This window comes from Myotis daubentonii, chromosome 6 (assembly GCF_963259705.1).
Source record: "Myotis daubentonii chromosome 6, mMyoDau2.1, whole genome shotgun sequence".
Lineage (NCBI taxonomy): Eukaryota > Metazoa > Chordata > Mammalia > Chiroptera > Vespertilionidae > Myotis > Myotis daubentonii.
In genome coordinates, this window is record NC_081845.1 from 1,400,739 (window position 1) to 1,418,805 (window position 18,067).

The 18,067-nt window shown below is 64.7% G+C and overlaps 1 protein-coding gene across 2 annotated transcripts; it reads left to right on the top strand.

The window, feature by feature from the left end:
* The first annotated feature begins 6,587 nt into the window (after positions 1-6,587).
* On the top strand, positions 6,588-15,045 carry TBXT (T-box transcription factor T). Of its 2 annotated transcripts, none has more exons than XM_059699872.1 (8): positions 6,588-6,797; positions 7,216-7,480; positions 8,195-8,329; positions 9,534-9,595; positions 9,697-9,758; positions 11,092-11,268; positions 12,329-12,458; positions 14,289-15,045. In XM_059699872.1, exons 1-8 carry the CDS (start codon positions 6,592-6,594, stop codon positions 14,560-14,562), a joined length of 1,311 nt encoding a protein of 436 aa, XP_059555855.1. In that variant the 5' UTR covers positions 6,588-6,591; the 3' UTR covers positions 14,563-15,045. The 2 variants fall into 2 exon arrangements, with proteins under 2 accessions (XP_059555855.1, XP_059555856.1); XM_059699873.1 differs by having other exon boundaries at positions 11,095-11,268.
* The last annotated feature ends 3,022 nt before the right edge of the window (positions 15,046-18,067 follow it).

The following is an 18,067-nucleotide window of genomic DNA, read 5'->3' on the forward strand; positions in this document are numbered from 1 at the left end:
CCAGGACGGTCCTGACCCGTGGGAGGGCTGCCTGGAAGCGGTGTCGCCATTAACGCGAAGGGTGACAATGCTGAGCTATGTCCATGCTGAGCTGTGGAAATTCTGGGTCTGGGACCGGTGACCAGAGGACAGAGGTCGGTGTTGGTTTGGAGAAAGGCTCACCGTAAAAGCAGCTCCGCAGCGGCGGGTGGGCTGGGAGAGCGGGGAGGCCGCACACGCCCCGCCCGCGTGGCCGGGAGCAGGCGGAGTGCCTCCCCGTGCGGCTGCTCCCCTTCCTGCCCGTTCAGAAATGTCACGGCCGTTCCTCTGGGCTCCGGGGGCCGGGGGAGCCCCATCACTGAAGACACAGGTTCGTCTGGCCTCTGCCCTCTGGCCTGCTTCCTGGGCGCCGTCAGATGCCGCTGGGTTATAGGCGTTTGTTAGACACTAACCTCAAGCCAACGCACCCAGCACGCACACACGAGCCCTTGTTCGCTTGGCTTTTCATGCAAGTTGCGATTATGGTTTTCCCGCACACACATGCACACACATACACGCACAGGCACACACGCACACACATGCACGCACAGGCACACACACACACATGCACGCACGCACACACCCCCTTGTTCAGCGTGATTTGCTTCTATTCCTCTGAGAACTGGTTTTGGTGAAGATTTGTCTGTGTTGCTAGAAGCAGGTGCTGTTTCATTTAGCCAATACCTGTGGCTTCAAAACATTCCCCAAAGCAGGGTGATTGAACATGAGACGCTCATCTAACGTGTATGCACTTTATTTCCAAAAATTTGAGAACTGCCACGATTCCCCAGTGGCCAAAAGGTTCAGTTTGAGATATAAGGCCTCGTGGGTTCATCTGATCAGGAGAGGTGGTGGGAATAGGGTTAGTATGTACGTGGACACAGCCACACGTTTGCAAGTGAAATTCAAGAAAGCCACTGGAGCTCACTGACCGACTTATCACAGACCCCGGAACAGAGCCTGCCGGGGCACCGCAGATCCCGCCTGGGACACGCCACAGAGCCCGCCCGGGACACGCCACAGAGCCCACCCAAACACGCCACAGAGCCCGCCCGGGACACGCCGCAGAGCCCGCCCGGACACACCAAAGACACACCGCTGCACTTGGGGTGAGAGGGCCCCGGGAGCTGGCTGGGACCCTGTTGGAGGCTTAGGCACCACCTGGCTTTCGTTGACCTCTGGCCCAGCACTGCCGACTGGACGGCGAGCTGCTGGGAGGACTCTCCTTGTCCAGCTCCTATTGTACCGTCACCTTTATATGCTCACCTCTTCCCCAGGGTTCAGAACTCGGTAAGCCAACCGCCCCCCCCCCTCACCCCAAACACACACGCGTGCAGGGCACGCCGTCTCCCTGTATGAATGGTGGTGGGAGTGCGGGCGGGAGAGGAAATAGGTCTGTCTCCCTGCACCGTGATTCTCCGCATCCAGTGGAAACAAGTGAATGTACAGGAAGGTGAATCAGAATGCCAGGGCCCACGCCCTCTGGGAGCTGTGGCTGCCCAGGTCAGAGGGAGGCCCCGCCTGCAGGCTGCTGAGGGCTGGAGGGCAAGGTGGGCCGCTGCCTGCAGATCAAAGACTGGGACAGCTCCTGCATCTCCCGCCCTCCTGTGCCCCGGGCCCTCCTGTGTCCTGGGCCCTCCTGTGCCCCGGGCCCTCCTGTGTCCTGGCCCTCCTGTGCGCCTGTGCCCTGTGCCCTCCTGTGCCCCAGGCCCTCCTGTGTCCTGTGCCCTCCTGTGCCCTATGCCCTCCTGTGTCCTGTGCCCTCCTGTGTCCTGTGCCCTCTTGTGCCCCAGGCCCTCCTGTGTCCTGTGCCCTCCTGTGCCCTATGCCCTCCTGTGTCCTGGCCCTCCTGTGTCCTGTGCCCTCCTGTGCCCTATGTCCTCCTGTGTCCTGGCCCTCCTGTGTCCTGTGCCCTCTTGTGCCCCAGGCCCTCCTGTGTCCTGTGCCCTCCTGTGCCCTATGTCCTCCTGTGTCCTGGCCCTCCTGTGCGCCTGTGCCCTATGCCCTCCTGTGTCCTGGCCCTCCTGTGTCTGGGGTGCAGGCTGCGGCGCCCTGCAGTCCCTGGCAGCCGTGGTTCAGGCTGCAGAGTGTGTGGACCTCACTCCCAATGGGCTCCTCCTCAGGGGCTTCCTCTCAGCTGGAAAAGGCGGTGGAATGGCTGATGGGAACCTTTTCTCACGGACATGCCAAACCCTCCCTTTGTCTCATTTTTCCTGTCCGTCTGGTGCTTGTTAGGTGGGCTCTTAGCCCCTCCCTCCCTGCCTCCCGGCCGATGCCAAGCCCAGCCCTGGGGCTTGTCTCTCACTCTCCTGGTCCCTCCTCCCGCTAAGCCCTGGGCAGGTTTCTGCTGGGCCTGCCTTTGCGCCCCTTGTCGCTGCCATCAGCGCCCCACCAGCCCCGTGTGATCCCGCTCTGACTGTCCTCTGCGGGTTTGTCGGTCTGCGTGGGCGCAGGATTTCCACAGGAAGCCCACGGGCCCGGCGGGTTCTCAGGACCCTGAAGGCCTTTCCCAGCCTTCTTCCCGTCCGTCCTCTCTCTTTCCCCCGTTAGTTCTCGAAGACACTGGCATCCCATCCTTCGCGGAGCCTGCCCAGTGCAGCGCCCACACCTGCCTGCTGACCTCTGCCCACCCCTCCTTCCTCCTACACCCACACTCAGCATGTGCCTCATGGGAAATGTCCTGCGCTGGGCCTCCTGTTCAGCGTCCTTCCCACTGCTCTTCAGAAGCAGGCATTTGTCCGTCCAGTCTCCACTGTCATCAGCAGTCGACTCTTGCCCAGCGCGTGTGGCTCAGCGGTTGAGCATCAACCTATGAACCAAGAGGTTGCTGGTTTGATTCCCGATCAAGGCATATGCCCAGGTTGTGGGCTTGATCCCCGGTGGGGGGCGTGCAGGAGGCAGCCGATCAATCAGTGATGTTCTCTCTCATAGATGTTTCTATCTATCCCCTCTCTCTAAAAATCAATATAAACGTATTAAAGAAAAAAGTCAACTCTCTGTAGTTGCTTTCTCATCGTGGCTCTAGAATCGGGTGCATAAACGCACCGCACACTGCCTTCCTGGGAGATGGGGCGGCTGGGCGGTCACAGTCACACACAGGAGACCCTGACGGACAGCACTCCCTGCTCCCAGGACTCCAGACAGAGACCCGACTGCACAGGAAGAAACCTGCGCTGCCCACTGGGCACCCAGACACCACAGCCCAGCACGTCAGGGACCCGGATGGCTCCTCTGCAGCCTTGAACTTCAAAGGCGCCATGGCCCGAGTTTCCGGGAGAAACGTCACAACCCCCATCATTCAGACCCTCGGCCTGTCAGCAGGTGTGTTTGTTTTTAATGTGTGGACGCCCATCGCGGAACCATGCCCTGTCCTGTGTGACGAAGCCGCTGGATCCCACGGCCACGGCCCCAGCCCCAGCCACACGGCAGCGAGGTGGGCTTGATCTTGAAGTGCTTCCTTCGCCGTTGGTCATGGAGCTCCAGCCTGCAAAGGCCACACCTCCCCGCCCGCACTCAGGGGCAGCTGTCCCACGCTCCCGCCATGGCCTGTGGCTACAATGGGTGGATCAGCCACTACGGAGTTTCCTGAGAAAAAGACTAAACCCCCCCCCCAAAAAAACCAAGTCTTCATTCTTTTCCACAAACCAGAGATGCCCCAACAACCCCATGGGCTGTTAAACATGCTCAGTGCCACGGAGTCTAAAGGATTATATGGTGCGACTTTAAAAACCATAAACTTCATTGGGTCTCTTTCCGTGGGAGCGACCAGTAAACCAACTGGTGCCTGGAATGATTGCTGTTTAGGACCCTTCATGTCTGTGAAGTTCAGGACTCGCCAGGGCTGTTTTAAGTCTGCTGAGCAGCGTGGGAGAAGGCTCGCCCACCAGCGTGCTCAGTGGCTGAGCGTGGACCTGTGAACCAGGAGGTCAGGGCACAGGCCCGGGTTGCGGGCTCGATCCCCAGTGTGGGGTGTGCAGGAGGCAGCCGATCCATGATTCTCTCTCATCATGGATGCTTCTCTCTCTCTCTCCCTCTCCCTTCCTCTCTGACATCAACAAAAATAAAAAATAAAAAAGGAGAATAAGGGAGGAACAAAATGAAAAGGGTGAGAACACAGAGCAATGAACAGTGGGCGGTGCTTAGGTTTTTATTTTCACACACACACACACACACACACACACACACACACACATAATGTTCTAGGTCAGGCACAGATCATATCAGAAAAGAAATGTATGTTTTTCTTCCGGGAGAGGAGCTGAGAGCGGTGCCCCTCCCCGTTGAGCCTGTCCCTGCACCGTTAGGCCCGGCTCTCTGGGGATTGAGGGTGTGTGTGGTTTCTTGTAAAGTGCTCCCTATTTGGGGGAAATCCCCCTATTTTGGGGGGGACCAGTGGCATCTCAATGCCCAAACTAAGGCCTCTTTCTTTTCCCTGATGGCTGGGCTTCCCCGGGGGGAGGGGGGGGACACCTCGGGGGAAACAGCCGCAGCACCCCGCCCCCACCATCCCCCGCTCCCCGACCCAGGGCCAGGAAGCTCCGCTGTTAACAGCCACGCACTGGGCCTGCCCTGAAAGGCCAGAGTGGAGACGGAGCTCCAGGGAGCAGGCCCAGAGGGGAGGGAAGCAGTTAGGGGTGGAGGCCGAGCCGCTTCCAGCCCCGCTCAGCCCTCGCAGTGAGGCCTGGGACCCCCGCGGAGAACCTGGGCCTTGCGCAACTGTCCGTCCCGCGCGTTAGAAACGGAACCGCCCCTGCCCAGGGCTGCTGTTCCCTTGGCCGAGTCCCCTCCTGCGAGTGGAGCCAAACTGAAGCGAGGCCCACGGGGAGCGGTCTGGGACCTGCAGCGCTCGCGGGCTCCTGGGGGCGCGGGGAACCGACCCGAATCTCAGCGCCCAGAGCGCGCGCCTGGGGGTCGGAGCGTCAGGAGCTTCGCGCCAGCCCTGGGCCTTGGAGGCCCTCGTTGCCTGGGGATCCCCTCGCCTGGGACGCCCCCTTCTCACCCAGGTGCGGGGCTCGGCGGGGCGCACCGCGGAGGTGACCCTTCAGCCGCGTATCCCCTGGGGAGAGACTCACGCACAAGCCCCACAGCCCGGGTGCGAGGAGCTCAGGGGGGCCGGCGATTCGGGCCTGGAGCGCGTGGGCGGAGCCGGCGGGGGAGGGTCACGCGGGTGCGGGTTCCAGTCCTGCCCGCAGAGCCCCCTTCCCGGGCGCGGGCTGTTCTGCGTGGGGTGCCCCACCCAACGCACTGGCTTTTCGCGGAAGGCGCGGGGGTGGCGGGCGCGCGAAGGCTGGGAACTGAGGCGGGAACCGCACGCCGCTTGGAGCGGTGCGCAGAGGCAGCGCTCTGCTCCCAGCTTCTCCTCTGGCCCCTCGGAGGCTCCCGGCCGGGAGGAAAGTGGTGTAAAGACCTCACTGAGCTGTTTCCTGCCCATTGTCACCTTCCTCGCTCTCCTCGCGGAGGTTCTCACCAAAAGGCAATAAACCCGGCGCTGAGGCGGAGGTGGAGGCCGAGGCCGCGGGCGGGGAGGCCCACCCCAGCCCTGCTCGCCCTCCCGGGAGCACCGGGCCCGCCCCCTCCCCCCTTCCCCAAAGCAAAGGGCAGAACAGAAGCCGGAAAGTCGGGTCCCACGCAGTGCGTGCGCAGCCCTCTCCCCGAGTCCTGCTTTTAGGGGGGAGCGAGCACACTTCCAAAAAGGCTCCTTCGGTTGATGTGCGTCCATTTCCCGCTCTGGGCGCGGACCGGCCCGGGCCGACTCGGGCCTGGGGCCTCCCTTCCAGGCAGGTGAGGGCCGAGGAACGCGGGTACCGGGTGGCGAGCCACGGTCATAGGTGTTCGTGGAGCCGCCTGAAGCGCCGTGGGAGGGGCGTGTGGGACCAGAGGCGGCTCCGTGGAGGGCTGGGCCTTCGGGGCATGGAGACAGGCCTGGCGCGCTTCGGCCCCGGCGCAGGTGGGCTCCGTGGTGCGCTCCCGCCCAGCGCACCTGCGGGGTCCGGATGCGCGGGGAGAGCAGGAGGCCCGCGCGGGAGGCGGGGAGCGTCGTGGGCGGCCGCAGCCCCGGGCCGCGGGACAGGGGCGAGTCCGGCCTCCGGCCCCTCCCGCCTCCCGGACCTCCTTTGATGGAGGCGCAAACATTTGGGAGGGGGCGGGGGTGTGGGGTCGGGCCGGGCGGGGATGGACCTCGGCTTCCTGGAAACGCGCGCGCGGGGCCCCTGGCCGGCCTCCGGGCGGGTCTGATGTGGCCGCGCGCGGCCAATGGGCAGCGGCCCCCGCACTTGAAAGGGCGCGCGGCCCAATCCGCCGCCGCCCCCTCCGGCCGCCGCGGCTATTTATGGATTCGGACCGACCTCTCCCCCCAGAGCCCAGCTCTAGGCTCCGCGAGGAGTTCAAGTGGACCCCCCGCCCCGCCCCCAGCACCGTCCGCTCCCTCCCCCGGGTCACCCGGTGCTGGGACCCGCGCGCCCTCGCGGGTCTGGGCCGAGGGCCCCTCTTCTCGGAGGAGCGGCGCCAAGTGGGGAGAAGGTGGCTGTGGGGTAGCGAGTCGGGCGCGGGGGGCGGCGGGGGGCGGGCGGGAGGATGAGCTCCCCGGGCGCCGAGGGCGCGGGGAAGGGCCTGCAGCACCGCGTGGACCACCTGCTGAGCGCCGTGGAGAGCGAGCTGCAGGCCGGCAGCGAGAAGGGCGACCCCACGGAGCGCGAGCTGCGCGTGGGCCTGGAGGAGAGCGAGCTGTGGCTGCGCTTCAAGGAGCTCACCAACGAGATGATCGTGACCAAGAACGGCAGGTGGGTGGGCTCGGCCAGGCCTGCGCCGCCGCCCGGGCAGCAGCGGCCGGAAAGTTTCTTACTATCCAACTAAAAAGGTGCCGTGGCGGCCTTTCTGCTCACTTCTGAGCTGGGAGCAGACCCGGGCCACGAGCCACGTCTCCGGGTCTTTATTCACGGGAGGCTGGGGAGGAGGGCTCCTCGGCGGAGTCCTGGGCCACCAGCTGCGCTGCCCACTCCTGCCCAGACGGCTGGGCCGGGACCTCCGCCTCCCGAGGCTGGGGAGGGTGGAGGCCGAGCCGTGGGCGGGGGGCCCTGGGAGGCTGGACGGTCCCAATGGGGCTCCTTTTCGCCCAGCAATGTCAGTGCCCGCCCCCAGTTCTCCGCCTGTGGCCCACGGGCGGCCCACGCTCCTTCCGCTGCGCCCCTGCCGTTCCAGGCGCATGTTCCCGGTGCTAAAGGTGAACGTGTCCGGCCTGGACCCCAACGCCATGTACTCCTTCCTGCTGGACTTCGTGGCAGCCGACGGCCACCGCTGGAAGTACGTGAACGGGGAGTGGGTGCCGGGCGGCAAGCCCGAGCCACAGGCGCCCAGCTGTGTCTACATCCACCCCGACTCGCCCAACTTCGGGGCGCACTGGATGAAGGCGCCCGTGTCCTTCAGCAAGGTCAAGCTCACCAACAAGCTCAACGGCGGCGGCCAGGTGGGTGCGCCAGGCGCGGGGTGCGAAGGGGGCCTGGAGCGGAGAGGCGCCTGGAGCCCCTGAAGGGTCCTGCTTGCGGGGAGGTGCCTTCGCCCTGGAGACCTGCAGCCCCCTAACCCTAACCCTAACCCTGACCCCCTCAGTGAAGCCCTCAGTGTTGCCTGCAGTGACCCTATGGGGGTCACAGCACCACCTGGGGGACGAGGAGGGGCGCAGCCTAACCTGGCCCAGTCGGGCAGGTCTCAGGTGGGGGGCTGGGCATGTAGCGCCCCACTTCCCTGGGGGCAGAGCAAACACCTCCCCGGCAGTGGGCGTCCACTTCAGAGGTGAGAGGCACCGCAGTCCTCGCGGGGAATCCGAGCAAACCCGAAAATGCGTCCTTGCAACGGCTGGACCTGGGGCTGCCCCTGCGGCCGTGAGGGCCAGACCAGCTGGGCGGCGGCGTTGCCTGTGGCCGTGGGAGGCCTTGGGCTGGGACTCCCCCAGGTCCCAGATGTCACCCAGCCCCGTGGTCTTTGATGCCGTGTAGCCCCTGGCACTCCTTCCTCCTTGGGGCAGGGGGCGCCTGAGGGGAACCCCCCAGGAGCAGGGAGTCGGCGCTGGGAGCCACGGGAGGTTGGGGGGTCGGCATGGGGTGCCTTCTCCACGGCAGGGCAGCGGGTGTCTGGGACCCCAACTGGGACATGTCTCCACACCGTGTTTGCGTCCCCCCAGATCATGCTGAACTCCTTGCATAAGTATGAGCCTCGGATCCACATTGTGAGGGTGGGCGGCCCCCAACGTATGATCACCAGCCACTGCTTCCCCGAGACGCAGTTCATCGCGGTGACGGCCTACCAGAACGAGGAGGTGAGGGCTGAGGGGGTGGGGGTGGGCCCGCTCCAGGCAGAGTCCCGGGAGGGGCGGCCAGTGCGATCAGTGCTCTCAGACCAAACACTGGCGCCTTCACAAATAAGTGTGTTTGTCACCAAATGACTTTTTATTTTTATTTTTAAAACATACTTTCATGGTTGATAGTCTCACAGACACTGCCATGCCCCCGACCCCCCGGTCTTCACCCCCCATTGCCCGTGCCCAGGGGCTGTGCAGTGAGTTTGTGGAAGCCCTTCGGTTCCTCTCTTCCCGTCCCCCAGCCCACATGGAGACGTGCCCGCCGGCTCCAGGCCTCCCCGCTTCGGGTCTTGCTTTGTCGTCAGTTCCTTTCGTTCATTAGATTCCACACGAGTGAGGTCCTGTGACACTCGGCTTTCTCGCTTTTCAAACGATTTCCCACAAAACCGGGCAGAGGGGAGAAGAGTTTCCCTAAGTCCCCGTGCGAGCATTGCCGCCTGTGGCTCTGTAGCAGTGTCTGAACTAGAGGCATCTACGAACCTCCACAGGCAAGGACGTGTCCGACACTTCGGTAAAAGCCTGAGGCTTTCTTCCACACGCCTGGGCCCGGGTGCTGCCCAGAGACAGGCGCCGCTAGTGCCCGCGTCCAGGCCGCGGCGGAGCTGTGGGTGTGGCCCGCCGCTGGAGCGAGCAGGTCGCTGTTTCCCGAGCGGCTAGGGTTCGAGCCCCCGCGTGTTGGTTGATGCACAGAATGTTGTCAGCAGGAGGCCCAGTGTCTTGTGAATTCCACTTAGAAAATGGGCCAGTAAGAACTTTCCACAAACGTGCTATTCTGTTTTTGTTTTTAGTATATTTGCACTGATTTCAGAGAGGAAGGGAGAGGGAGAGAAAAACATCCATGATGGATCGGCTGCCTCCTGCACACCCCCCACTGGGGATCGAGCCCACAACCCAGGCCTGTGTCCTGATGGGGAGTCGACCATGACCTCCTGGTTCACAGGTCGATGCTCAACCGCTGAGCCAGGCCGGCCGGGCCACCGTGCTATTCTGTATGAAATGGTGCCACTCCCCAGCCACGCGGACCCACCTAGAAAACTACCCGGAGAGGAGTGGGGTCATATTTGGATATTTACATGGGACGCGGGGGCCTCCCCGATTCTTAGTGCCGCTAAACCTCCGGCTGTCACCAATACACAAGGACATGCGGCTCCTTGTTTTTCAGATCACAGCTCTCAAGATTAAATACAACCCCTTCGCCAAAGCCTTCCTGGACGCGAAGGAGAGGTGAGCGAGTCGCTGCCCCTTTGGGCAGAAACGGGCCGCAGCTGCGAACGCTGTTTTCCGCGAGTTCTCCTCTCTGACGCTGCAATACGCTTTTTGGACAGAAGCGACCACAAGGACGGGATGGACGACCCCGGGGACGGCCAGCAGTCCGGCTTCTCCCAATGTACGGTTTGTCCCTCTGCTGGGAGCGGGGGCGGAGCCGCCGGGTCTGTGCGGCGGGCAGACCCCTGTGGCTGGGCGAGGCTCAGGGCCCTGTGCTGCCTCTCCAGCCCCGCTGGACCCGGGCCTCGAACCTCTGCTCCCCCACAGCACCTTCCAGGGAGGCCTGGGGGAGGTTCCCGCCTCTCGGCCCCCAGGCGGCCCCCCGGGCAGGACGGCCCTGAGACCTGGGGGTGGTTAGAGCCTGTGCGGGGGAGGGGAGCCGGCTGTGGGAGCCGCTCTGGACGGTTCGAGTTTGTTCCTGACTGAGAACTGCAGGGCCGACTGAGGAGCGATGCTTGGGAACAGACGTGGTGTCTCCTTAGGGGCCCGGCTCCGGGAGGGCAGGTTAGGGCGCTGGTTTGCGGGAGACGCTGCTGAGGGCCAGGCGGCTCCAAGTCCCGCTTCCCCTGGGAGCCCGTGAGCGAGCAGAGGGAGGCAGGTCTGATGGCGGCTGGAGGGGGAGCACCTGGTCTGGCCCCGCCCGGGGGGGAGGTGAGTAGCTGCAGCTGGGAGAGAAGGCAGCCCGTGCTGGCCCTCAGGAGGCCGATGAGCAGCGAGCAGCTCCTCACGCGCTCCGGCTGCGCCCCTTCCCTGAAGACCACCTGCTGGAGGGCCTCGGGCCTCCCGGGCGGCACGTACCGGCTCCTGGGAGGGCAGCACAAGAAGGGAGCACGTGAAGGGAGCATGTGACCGGCTCCGGCAGGGGTGGGCGTGCTGGAGGCCATGGGGACCTCATCCTGTGTTGTCTGAAGGGCCGGCCGCAGGTCAGGGGCCGGGTCGGAGCAGGCGCCCCTGGAGATGGCTTTTCTGAGTTAAGGAGACAAGGCCCAGTGACTTCGTAGAAGCAGCAGGACGAGGAGAAACCGGCCGCGGAGGGCGGTGCTGGGACGGAATTTTGATTGACGGATCCAGCGGGAGAATGAGCCTGAAACAAAACAAGCAGAACACGGGGTCCCACCGCCCCGCGAGGACAGGGGCTCCCCAGGACTGCGGTGGAGGCAGCCGGGCGAGGGGGACGCGGGGACACGCCGCTGCCGCCCCGTCGGGCCCCGAGTTTGTCCGCTTGTCCGTTTGCTTCATGCTCAGCAGCGCGGCCTCGGCTGCGGGCCGGGCGCCTGGGGGGCCGAGGCCGGGCTGCAGGCTCCTGGGGGCCGGGGGCCTCGGTGCAGAGCTGTGGCCACGCGGCGTGACCCCGGTGTGACCCGGGGAGCCCCTCACGGGCCCCCAGGACAGGACCCGCGCTGTGTCCTCTGGGACGGAGGCCAATGCCAGCGACCAGCTTTCTTTCCTCACAGCAGGGGGTTGGCTCCTCCCCGGCACCAGCGCGCTGTGCCCCCCGGCCGCCCCGCACCCCCAGTTCGGAAGCCCCCTGTCGCTGCCCCCCACGCACGGCTGTGAGCGGTACCCCGCCCTGAGGAGCCACCGGCCGGCGCCCTACCCCAGCCCCTACGCGCACCGGAACAGCCCCCCCAGTAAGTCCAGGGCCCGCTGCGGAGGGGGGCTGGGGGGCTGATGGGGGTTGAGGGGCGCTGGGGGGCTGAGGGGGAGATGAGGGGGCTGGGGAGGCAGCAGCAGGGCCCAGAGGAGGAGAACTCGCAGGAACACACCCAAGCCAGGCCTGCGGTGAAGGGTCCTCCATTCCCGTCCTCGGCCAGGAGCCCTGCACCAGCGGGTCCGAAGGCGCGGGTGTCCCACCCCGCGCCCCACACCCTGCGCCCAGGCCTGGGGTCTCCTCAGCCTCCCCAAGGGGCGTGGGGGTGGTCGGCTGGCACAGCAGCCCCCGCTTGCTCAGAGCCCCGTGTTTGTCCGAGGGTGGGGTCCCGTCCCTGCAGCCTGTCGCTGTGCCAGGCCCTGCCCTGGTGGTTCTGGGCGCCAGCCGCGGGGCCGATGGCCTCAGGTGGCCCCTTTCCTTGGCTGTCGCACCGCCTCCCGCCTCCGTGCTGTCTGCCAAGAGGAGCAGCAGCTGAGGAACGTGCTCAGGCAGCCACGCCATTGGGCAGGGACAGGCTCCCGGGGAAGGAGAGGGTCGCTGGGGCTAGTCCCCCCCAGGCTGGGCCCCGGCCAGAAGGGCCCCTTTAAACCTCCCAGAGCCACGGCGTCCCCAGCCCTCAGCTCTTAAGAACTGTTTGGGGACAGGGAGGTGAAAGGGGTGTGGTTTTCACTTTCAAAGAGGAGTCCTCAGTCGAAGGAGGGGAGGTTGTCTGCAGGCGGCTGCGGCTCTAAGGACAAGGCACAGCCTCCTGCAGTGGGGTGCGTAGTGGGTGCGCGTTCACACCAGGCAGGGGGCGCAGGGCACAGCCGCCCCTCGGGCAGAGCCCGGCTGCGCTCACAGCAGCTCCGGGGCCTGGCTCAGCCGTGCTCAGAGCCTGGCCTGCACCGGGAGCCTTGGGAGCCTTGGCGGCAGGAAGGGCGGAGGGCGCCATTGCACAGGGAAGCGCAGCTGCTCGGGGCTGGTGGCTGCGTCCGGGGACTGCGCTGCACCTGTCGCTCCTGGAGGACCCCGCCGACAGCCACGCTCTCTTGCCCCCGCAGCCTATTCTGACTCCTCGCCTGCCTGCGTGTCCATGCTCCAGCCCCACGACAACTGGCCGGGCCTTGGGGTGCCTACCCACGCCGGCGTGCTGCCCGTGAGCGCCGGCTCCGGCCCCCCTGCGGGCGCCAGGTAACGTGTGTGCGGGGAGCGGTGCGGCCGAGCCGGGACCTCTGTGCCTGGCTGCGTGCCGCGTCCACTCGCGGCCTTTATCCTGCCCTTGACCTGTGGGCGGCGTTTTCACGTGTAGGCTGACCACTCGCCGGGATGTGCAGGGTCCCAGGTCGCGCGGCGGCCAGGGTTCTGCTCTGGCCTGGGGGCTGGGCGTGGGGGCTGGGCCTCAGCGAGAGGAGGCGGGCCCTGTGTGGGCTCCGCCGTGTCCCGGGACCGACAGCCGCTGAACCCCAGCCTCGTTTCCTTAAGGAGCGGACACAGGAGCCCCCGCCTCGGACTCCTCACAGGGCTGCTGGGGTCGTAGGTACATTTTTAGAAAAGGATTGAACATTTTTCAGCTGCAGTGGACGGTCAGTGTCAGGCAGGGTCAGGCGCCAGCACAGCAGGCAGTTCCGTGGCTCGTGCGGAGCCCACGCGGTCAGTCCTCCCCGGCACCGTGCAGGTGCCACGGACGGAGTTCCTCACGTGGGACTTTACGCCCCGGGCTGTTCCGTAACCGCCAGTTCGGACCTAAGAGTAGGCTTCCAGAATCTTCTTCGGCAGGAGCTAGTCATGAAGGACATGCGTCGGCTGGCCTTCCTGTGGGGAGCCGAAGCCGTTGGCATGCGTGCGGGTCCCGGTGAAGGAGGGGACCGACCCATTAACGGGAAAGTTACGCAGAAGGAGATGGGCTCCGAGGCCCAGCGGGTCGGCACCTGGATTACGTTTCCTCGGTGGATTCTTACAATAAAAGCTGACAGAGCTAGAAGCCGGGTCCGTTTCCCAATGAGGAGACCTTTCAGAGGCGGGACAGGACCGGGCGCGGGGCTCCCCTCCGGGCAGGTCTGTGGACGGGGATGCAGCGCGTTGTCCCGGAACCCCAGATGTGCCCAGGAAATGGTGCCCCTGTGATAAGAACTGAATTGTCTGCAAACCAGCCAACTTTCGAGGGCTTGAGGTCACCGAGACCCCCGCACGTCAGTGTGTGACCTGTGGTTACAAATGGGGTGCTGGCCGCGGGGACCCCTGAGGCCTCGGCACTGCCCTGTCCTCCCGGCAGCTCAGAGCCGCGTTCCTCTTCGCTGGGACCCGGGTGTCGCGGCACCCCTGACCCCAGGCTTGTTGGCAAGTTCAAGTCCCTGTGAGCTACGGATGGGCTTGGTGAACAGCCCTCCCAGCACAGTCTCCGCTCGTAGACGGGTTCTGTGGAGAAGACATTTTTAAAAAGCAATTTTAGCCCTGGCTGGTGTGGCTCAGTGGATAGAGCTTCGGCCTGCAGACTGAAGGGTCCTGGGTTCGATGACAGTCACGGGCACGTGCCCCGGTTGTGGCTTGATCCCCAGGCCCTTCCTCTCTCCTGTGCCCAGTGCCCAGGGGTGGCGGCCCAGCTGGGCCTGGCGCCTGGTGGGGGGACTCAGGGACGCGTCCACAGGCCCGGGTTCTCGGGGTGTCATCTCCATCCCGAGGTCCCTGGGTGGGGGGGGTCACACTGATGCCTCGTGAAGCACATCCTCGGACATGGGGTTCAGTCCATCTGGGGGTTCTGGGTGCCTGTCCTGGAGTCTGGGCCCCGAGGGCGGATGGGCCAGTGCCCTGCGGCCGGCTTCCCGGTGGCTCTCCTGGCTGACAGCCGTGACGCTGACACGCGCCCCAGTGGGTCTAACATGGGAACTGCGGGCTGGAAGGCTGTGTCCCTGGTTCTCGGGAGCAGGGTTTGGGGGCCCCTCCTGCGCCGGCCTGGGCCCGGCTCGGGGTCTCCGATGGTCCGGGCCCAGCGCCAGGTCCCTGACGCGTGTCCTCCCCTTGCAGCCAGTACCCCGGCCTGTGGTCCATGAGCAGCAGCGCCGGCACACCGGGCGCTCAGCCAGCCGCGATGCCCAGCGGGCTGGGGGCCCCGTTCTTCCGCGGGCCCGCCCCCCACCCCGCCGCCCTGGGCCCCCCGGGCCCGGCCTCCTCCTCCTCGGGGTCCCCGCTGTATGACGGGGCCGCCGCGGCCCCAGATGTGCCCGACAGCCAGTACGACACCTCGGCCCTGGCCTGCCTCATAGCCTCCTGGACTCCCGCGTCGCCGCCTTCCCTGTGAGCGCACCCCGGTCTCCAAAGATGCAACGACTTCTTCGCTGTGGCCACGCGTGCTGTCGGTTCATCGGGGCACGCGGGCGCCTCAGGGTCGGGAGGAAACACGGTCACAGGCGCCCTCGCCCGCCGGGGCCAGGTCGGCGCGGCCGGGCCATGTATGTGCTGCAGATGAAGGACATGCCGGCGGCCCCACTCACCGGGTTCACGGGGAGGGGATTGCTCCGTCCGGGATGGCCTTTCCCGCGTAGACGGCTCGCACACAGACTGTGACGCGGGCCCACCTTGAACTCCCTCCCTCCCTCCCGGCTGTCAGGGCCTGGGCACAGATGACGTCATGGTCGCCTGCCTGGTGCCTGGTCTGCCGGGGACGGGTGGAGTGAGCCTGGGCAGCGATGCTTGTGTTGTCGAAACTGCAGCTGTTTCTGCTTTTGTTCTGACACCATCGCCAAGACAATCAGCAGAAAGCCTTTCTGCACAATAAAGGCTCTACCAGACGCTGGTGCTGTCATTCACCCGCCTCCTCTGCCCTCCCCTTCCCTCCCCTTCCCTTCCCTTCCCTTCCCTTCCCTTCCCTTCCCTTCCGTGCCCTCCCCTCCCCTTCCCTGCCCTTCCCTTCCCTCCCCTTCCCTTCCCTTCCCTTCCCTGCCCTCCCCTCCCCTCCCCTTCCCTGCCCTTCCCTTCCCGCTGAGACTGGCGGCTGGCCAGGGAGACTGTGCCACTGGTCCTAGCTGGCGGCAGAGACCTGTCCCAAAGGCACACTTCCGTCTGTCCGTCCGTCTGCCGGGAGAGGATAGAGGGTGTACGCTGTGGTAGAGGGACAGGCCCGGCCCAGGGCAAGCACATCAGGTGAGCAGGCACACAGTTGGTGCATAAAGTAAGACCAGCTGCACCGAGGTTTGAGCAAAGGGTGTTTGTAAAGACTCTTCCCCCTGGTGTCCCCGCAGCGACCCGACCCCCCTGTGCCCACTGGGGTGCTTTCTCCACCCCGTGGCGGGTCCTTATTCTAATCTCACTGCAGCCACTTGATGCTCCAAACCTTTGCTTCCCGGAGGGTACAGGTGACCAGTCCATAGAGGCAGCTGTGTAGCGCCCCTGTGGGCGTGGGGGCCCCTGTGGGTGTGGGGGGGCCTGCGGGTGTCCAGGTGACCAGGGCTGTGGGAACGTCCCCGAGCAGTGGGAGGAGCCGCTTGGAGGGACAGCCCGGCCGACTCTGTCCGGGTTGCCTTGTCCCTGCCGCTGTCCAGCCCTGGCTCCGGCCGCCTCAGCCGCACGTGCCGTGTCCAGGGCGCGGATCCTTGGCCTCATGGAGCGTCCCTGGTCGGAAGCGTGTGCCCTGCCCTTGGGTAGCAGCGCCTCCTGCTCTCGGGGGGGGGGGGGGGGGGCGCGGGGGCTGCTTGTGAAGGGCCTGCCCACGTGGCACCCTGATGGTGGGTCTGACTGCTCTTCAGGTGCAGGGTGGCCAGGCCAGAAGCTCGGTGGCCATGGACGTGGTGGGAGAGCACTTGGATAAACCGCTGCCCGAGGGGAACTGGGAATAAACCTGGCCCCGTGTAGGCGGTGGCTCCTGCCCGCGCGGGTGGGGTCGCTGTGGGGCGAGGGGCCCCGAGGGAAGGGCGGGTGGGGGGCGGCGCACCCTGCGACCCCATAGCACTGGGACCCCCTCGCTGAAAGCCCGTGTCCCCGGCCGCCGTGGGAAGGCTGGGCCAGGGTTTCCTGTTCCTGGGTCCCCCAGCGCCGCCCCGGCCCAGGCCTCAGAAGGTGTCGGAATAGGAGGAGCCCGGGTCCGAGGCCAAGGCCACGCGTGCCGAGTTCCTGTAGGGCCCGGGGCTCACGGAATTAGTATGTTAACAAACTGAAGGGTGTGTTTCCGGTCCAGCGTGGGGCCGTGGCAGCTGTTAGGGCCGAGGGCGTGCGGTTGGTGCGGACGGCCTGGTCTGAGCCCCCATGCGCCCTGCTGAGGGGCCGGGGCTGAGGGGCTGAGGGGCCGGGGCCGAGGGACTGGGAGGCGAGTGCCTCCCACCCTGCCTTCCTCTCCCTGTCCTGACGGGACACGCTGATTGGCAGAGGCCTGAGTTAACAGACCTTCTTCTCAAATAAAAATTGGTTCTGAAAACAGGAAGGAGAGAACGTTACAATCACAGACACCAGTGACGTGGATAGCAAACCCGTTAGAAAGCAACCGGCCGCATGAACCACGCCAGCGAGGTGCCCGCTGTCTCGGGACGCACCTGAGGGGGGCGGGGGGGGGGCCTGGCCTCTCTCCGGTCCGGGCGGAAGCGGAAGGACTGCCCGCAGCCCCGCCAGGTCCCTGGGGAAGTGGGGATGGGACCGTGGCCCCGGCCCCTTCATGGCCGCGCTTTCCTGACACAGACCTGCCTGGGAAGGTTTTGGGGGGCGGTCCCCCCGCCCCCACCCCTCTCAGTCTTGAAAGAGCGGGTTTATTGCTGACTCACGGTCTCCACGGGCTCAGGTGTAACCGGGCATCAATAAAGGAAAGGCCCTGGTTTTGTTCCACGGTCTCGTACAGGGCCCCCCTCCCCCTGTAAATCCAGCAGGAGCCCACGCCCCCGCCCCGGCCCCCAGAGGCCCCCACTGTGGGTCCCGCCCGGCCGTGCTCTGCGCAGTATTTCCCAAGTACGGAGGGAGGTGGGGTCGCCGGCTCTTTCCTCCCCTCCGGAGACTGCCTGCTGCCACTCCAGCTGCTAAACATGTTCTTCCCACATCGGTTGGAGATGCATTGGCCGTGCATGTATGAGGTGTTCCGGTTAGTAATGGTGGATTTTGTCATCAAAGAAAACACAGTAATTTCAAGAGAAACATCAAAAGTGCTTGATTCAAAGTAATGTCCGTCGCTAGCTACACATTCCCCCATCTTCCAGGTAATTTGTGGAGACTGTCCCAATAGAACTTTTCTTGTTTTGAGGTGAACCATTCAGGGACCCAATCTTCCACTTCTTCGTACCCTTTGAAGTGCTGCTCAGAAAGTGGGTGTGCCACCGATCGGAACAAGTGGGAATCTGAGGGAGCGAGGTCTGGTGAATACGGCGGTGGGTTCATACCTCCCAGGCAAGATCTTTTAACGTGTCCTTAACTGGGTTTGAAGTGCGCGATGGTGCGTCATCACAAAGCAACATTACTTTGCTGTGTCTTCTGGCCCGTTCTGGTGGTTTTATGATCAAGGCGTGGTTCAAATTGATTCTTTGTTGTCGGTAGCGATCAGTATCAATGGTCTCACCTGGTTTTAGAAGCTCATAATACACCACACCTTCCTGATCCCACCAAACACAGAGCATTGTCTTCTTTCCGAAGCGATTTGGCCTTGCAGTCGATGTTGATGGTTGACCTGGATCAACCCATGATTTTGTGCGTTTGGGATTCTCAGAATAAATCCACTTATCATCTCCAGTCACAATTTGATGCAAAAAAAGACTTTCTTTCGTGCCGTTGAAGCAACATTTTACTGATGACTTTTCGGTTTTCCATTTGTCTTTCGTTCAGTTGATGTGGCA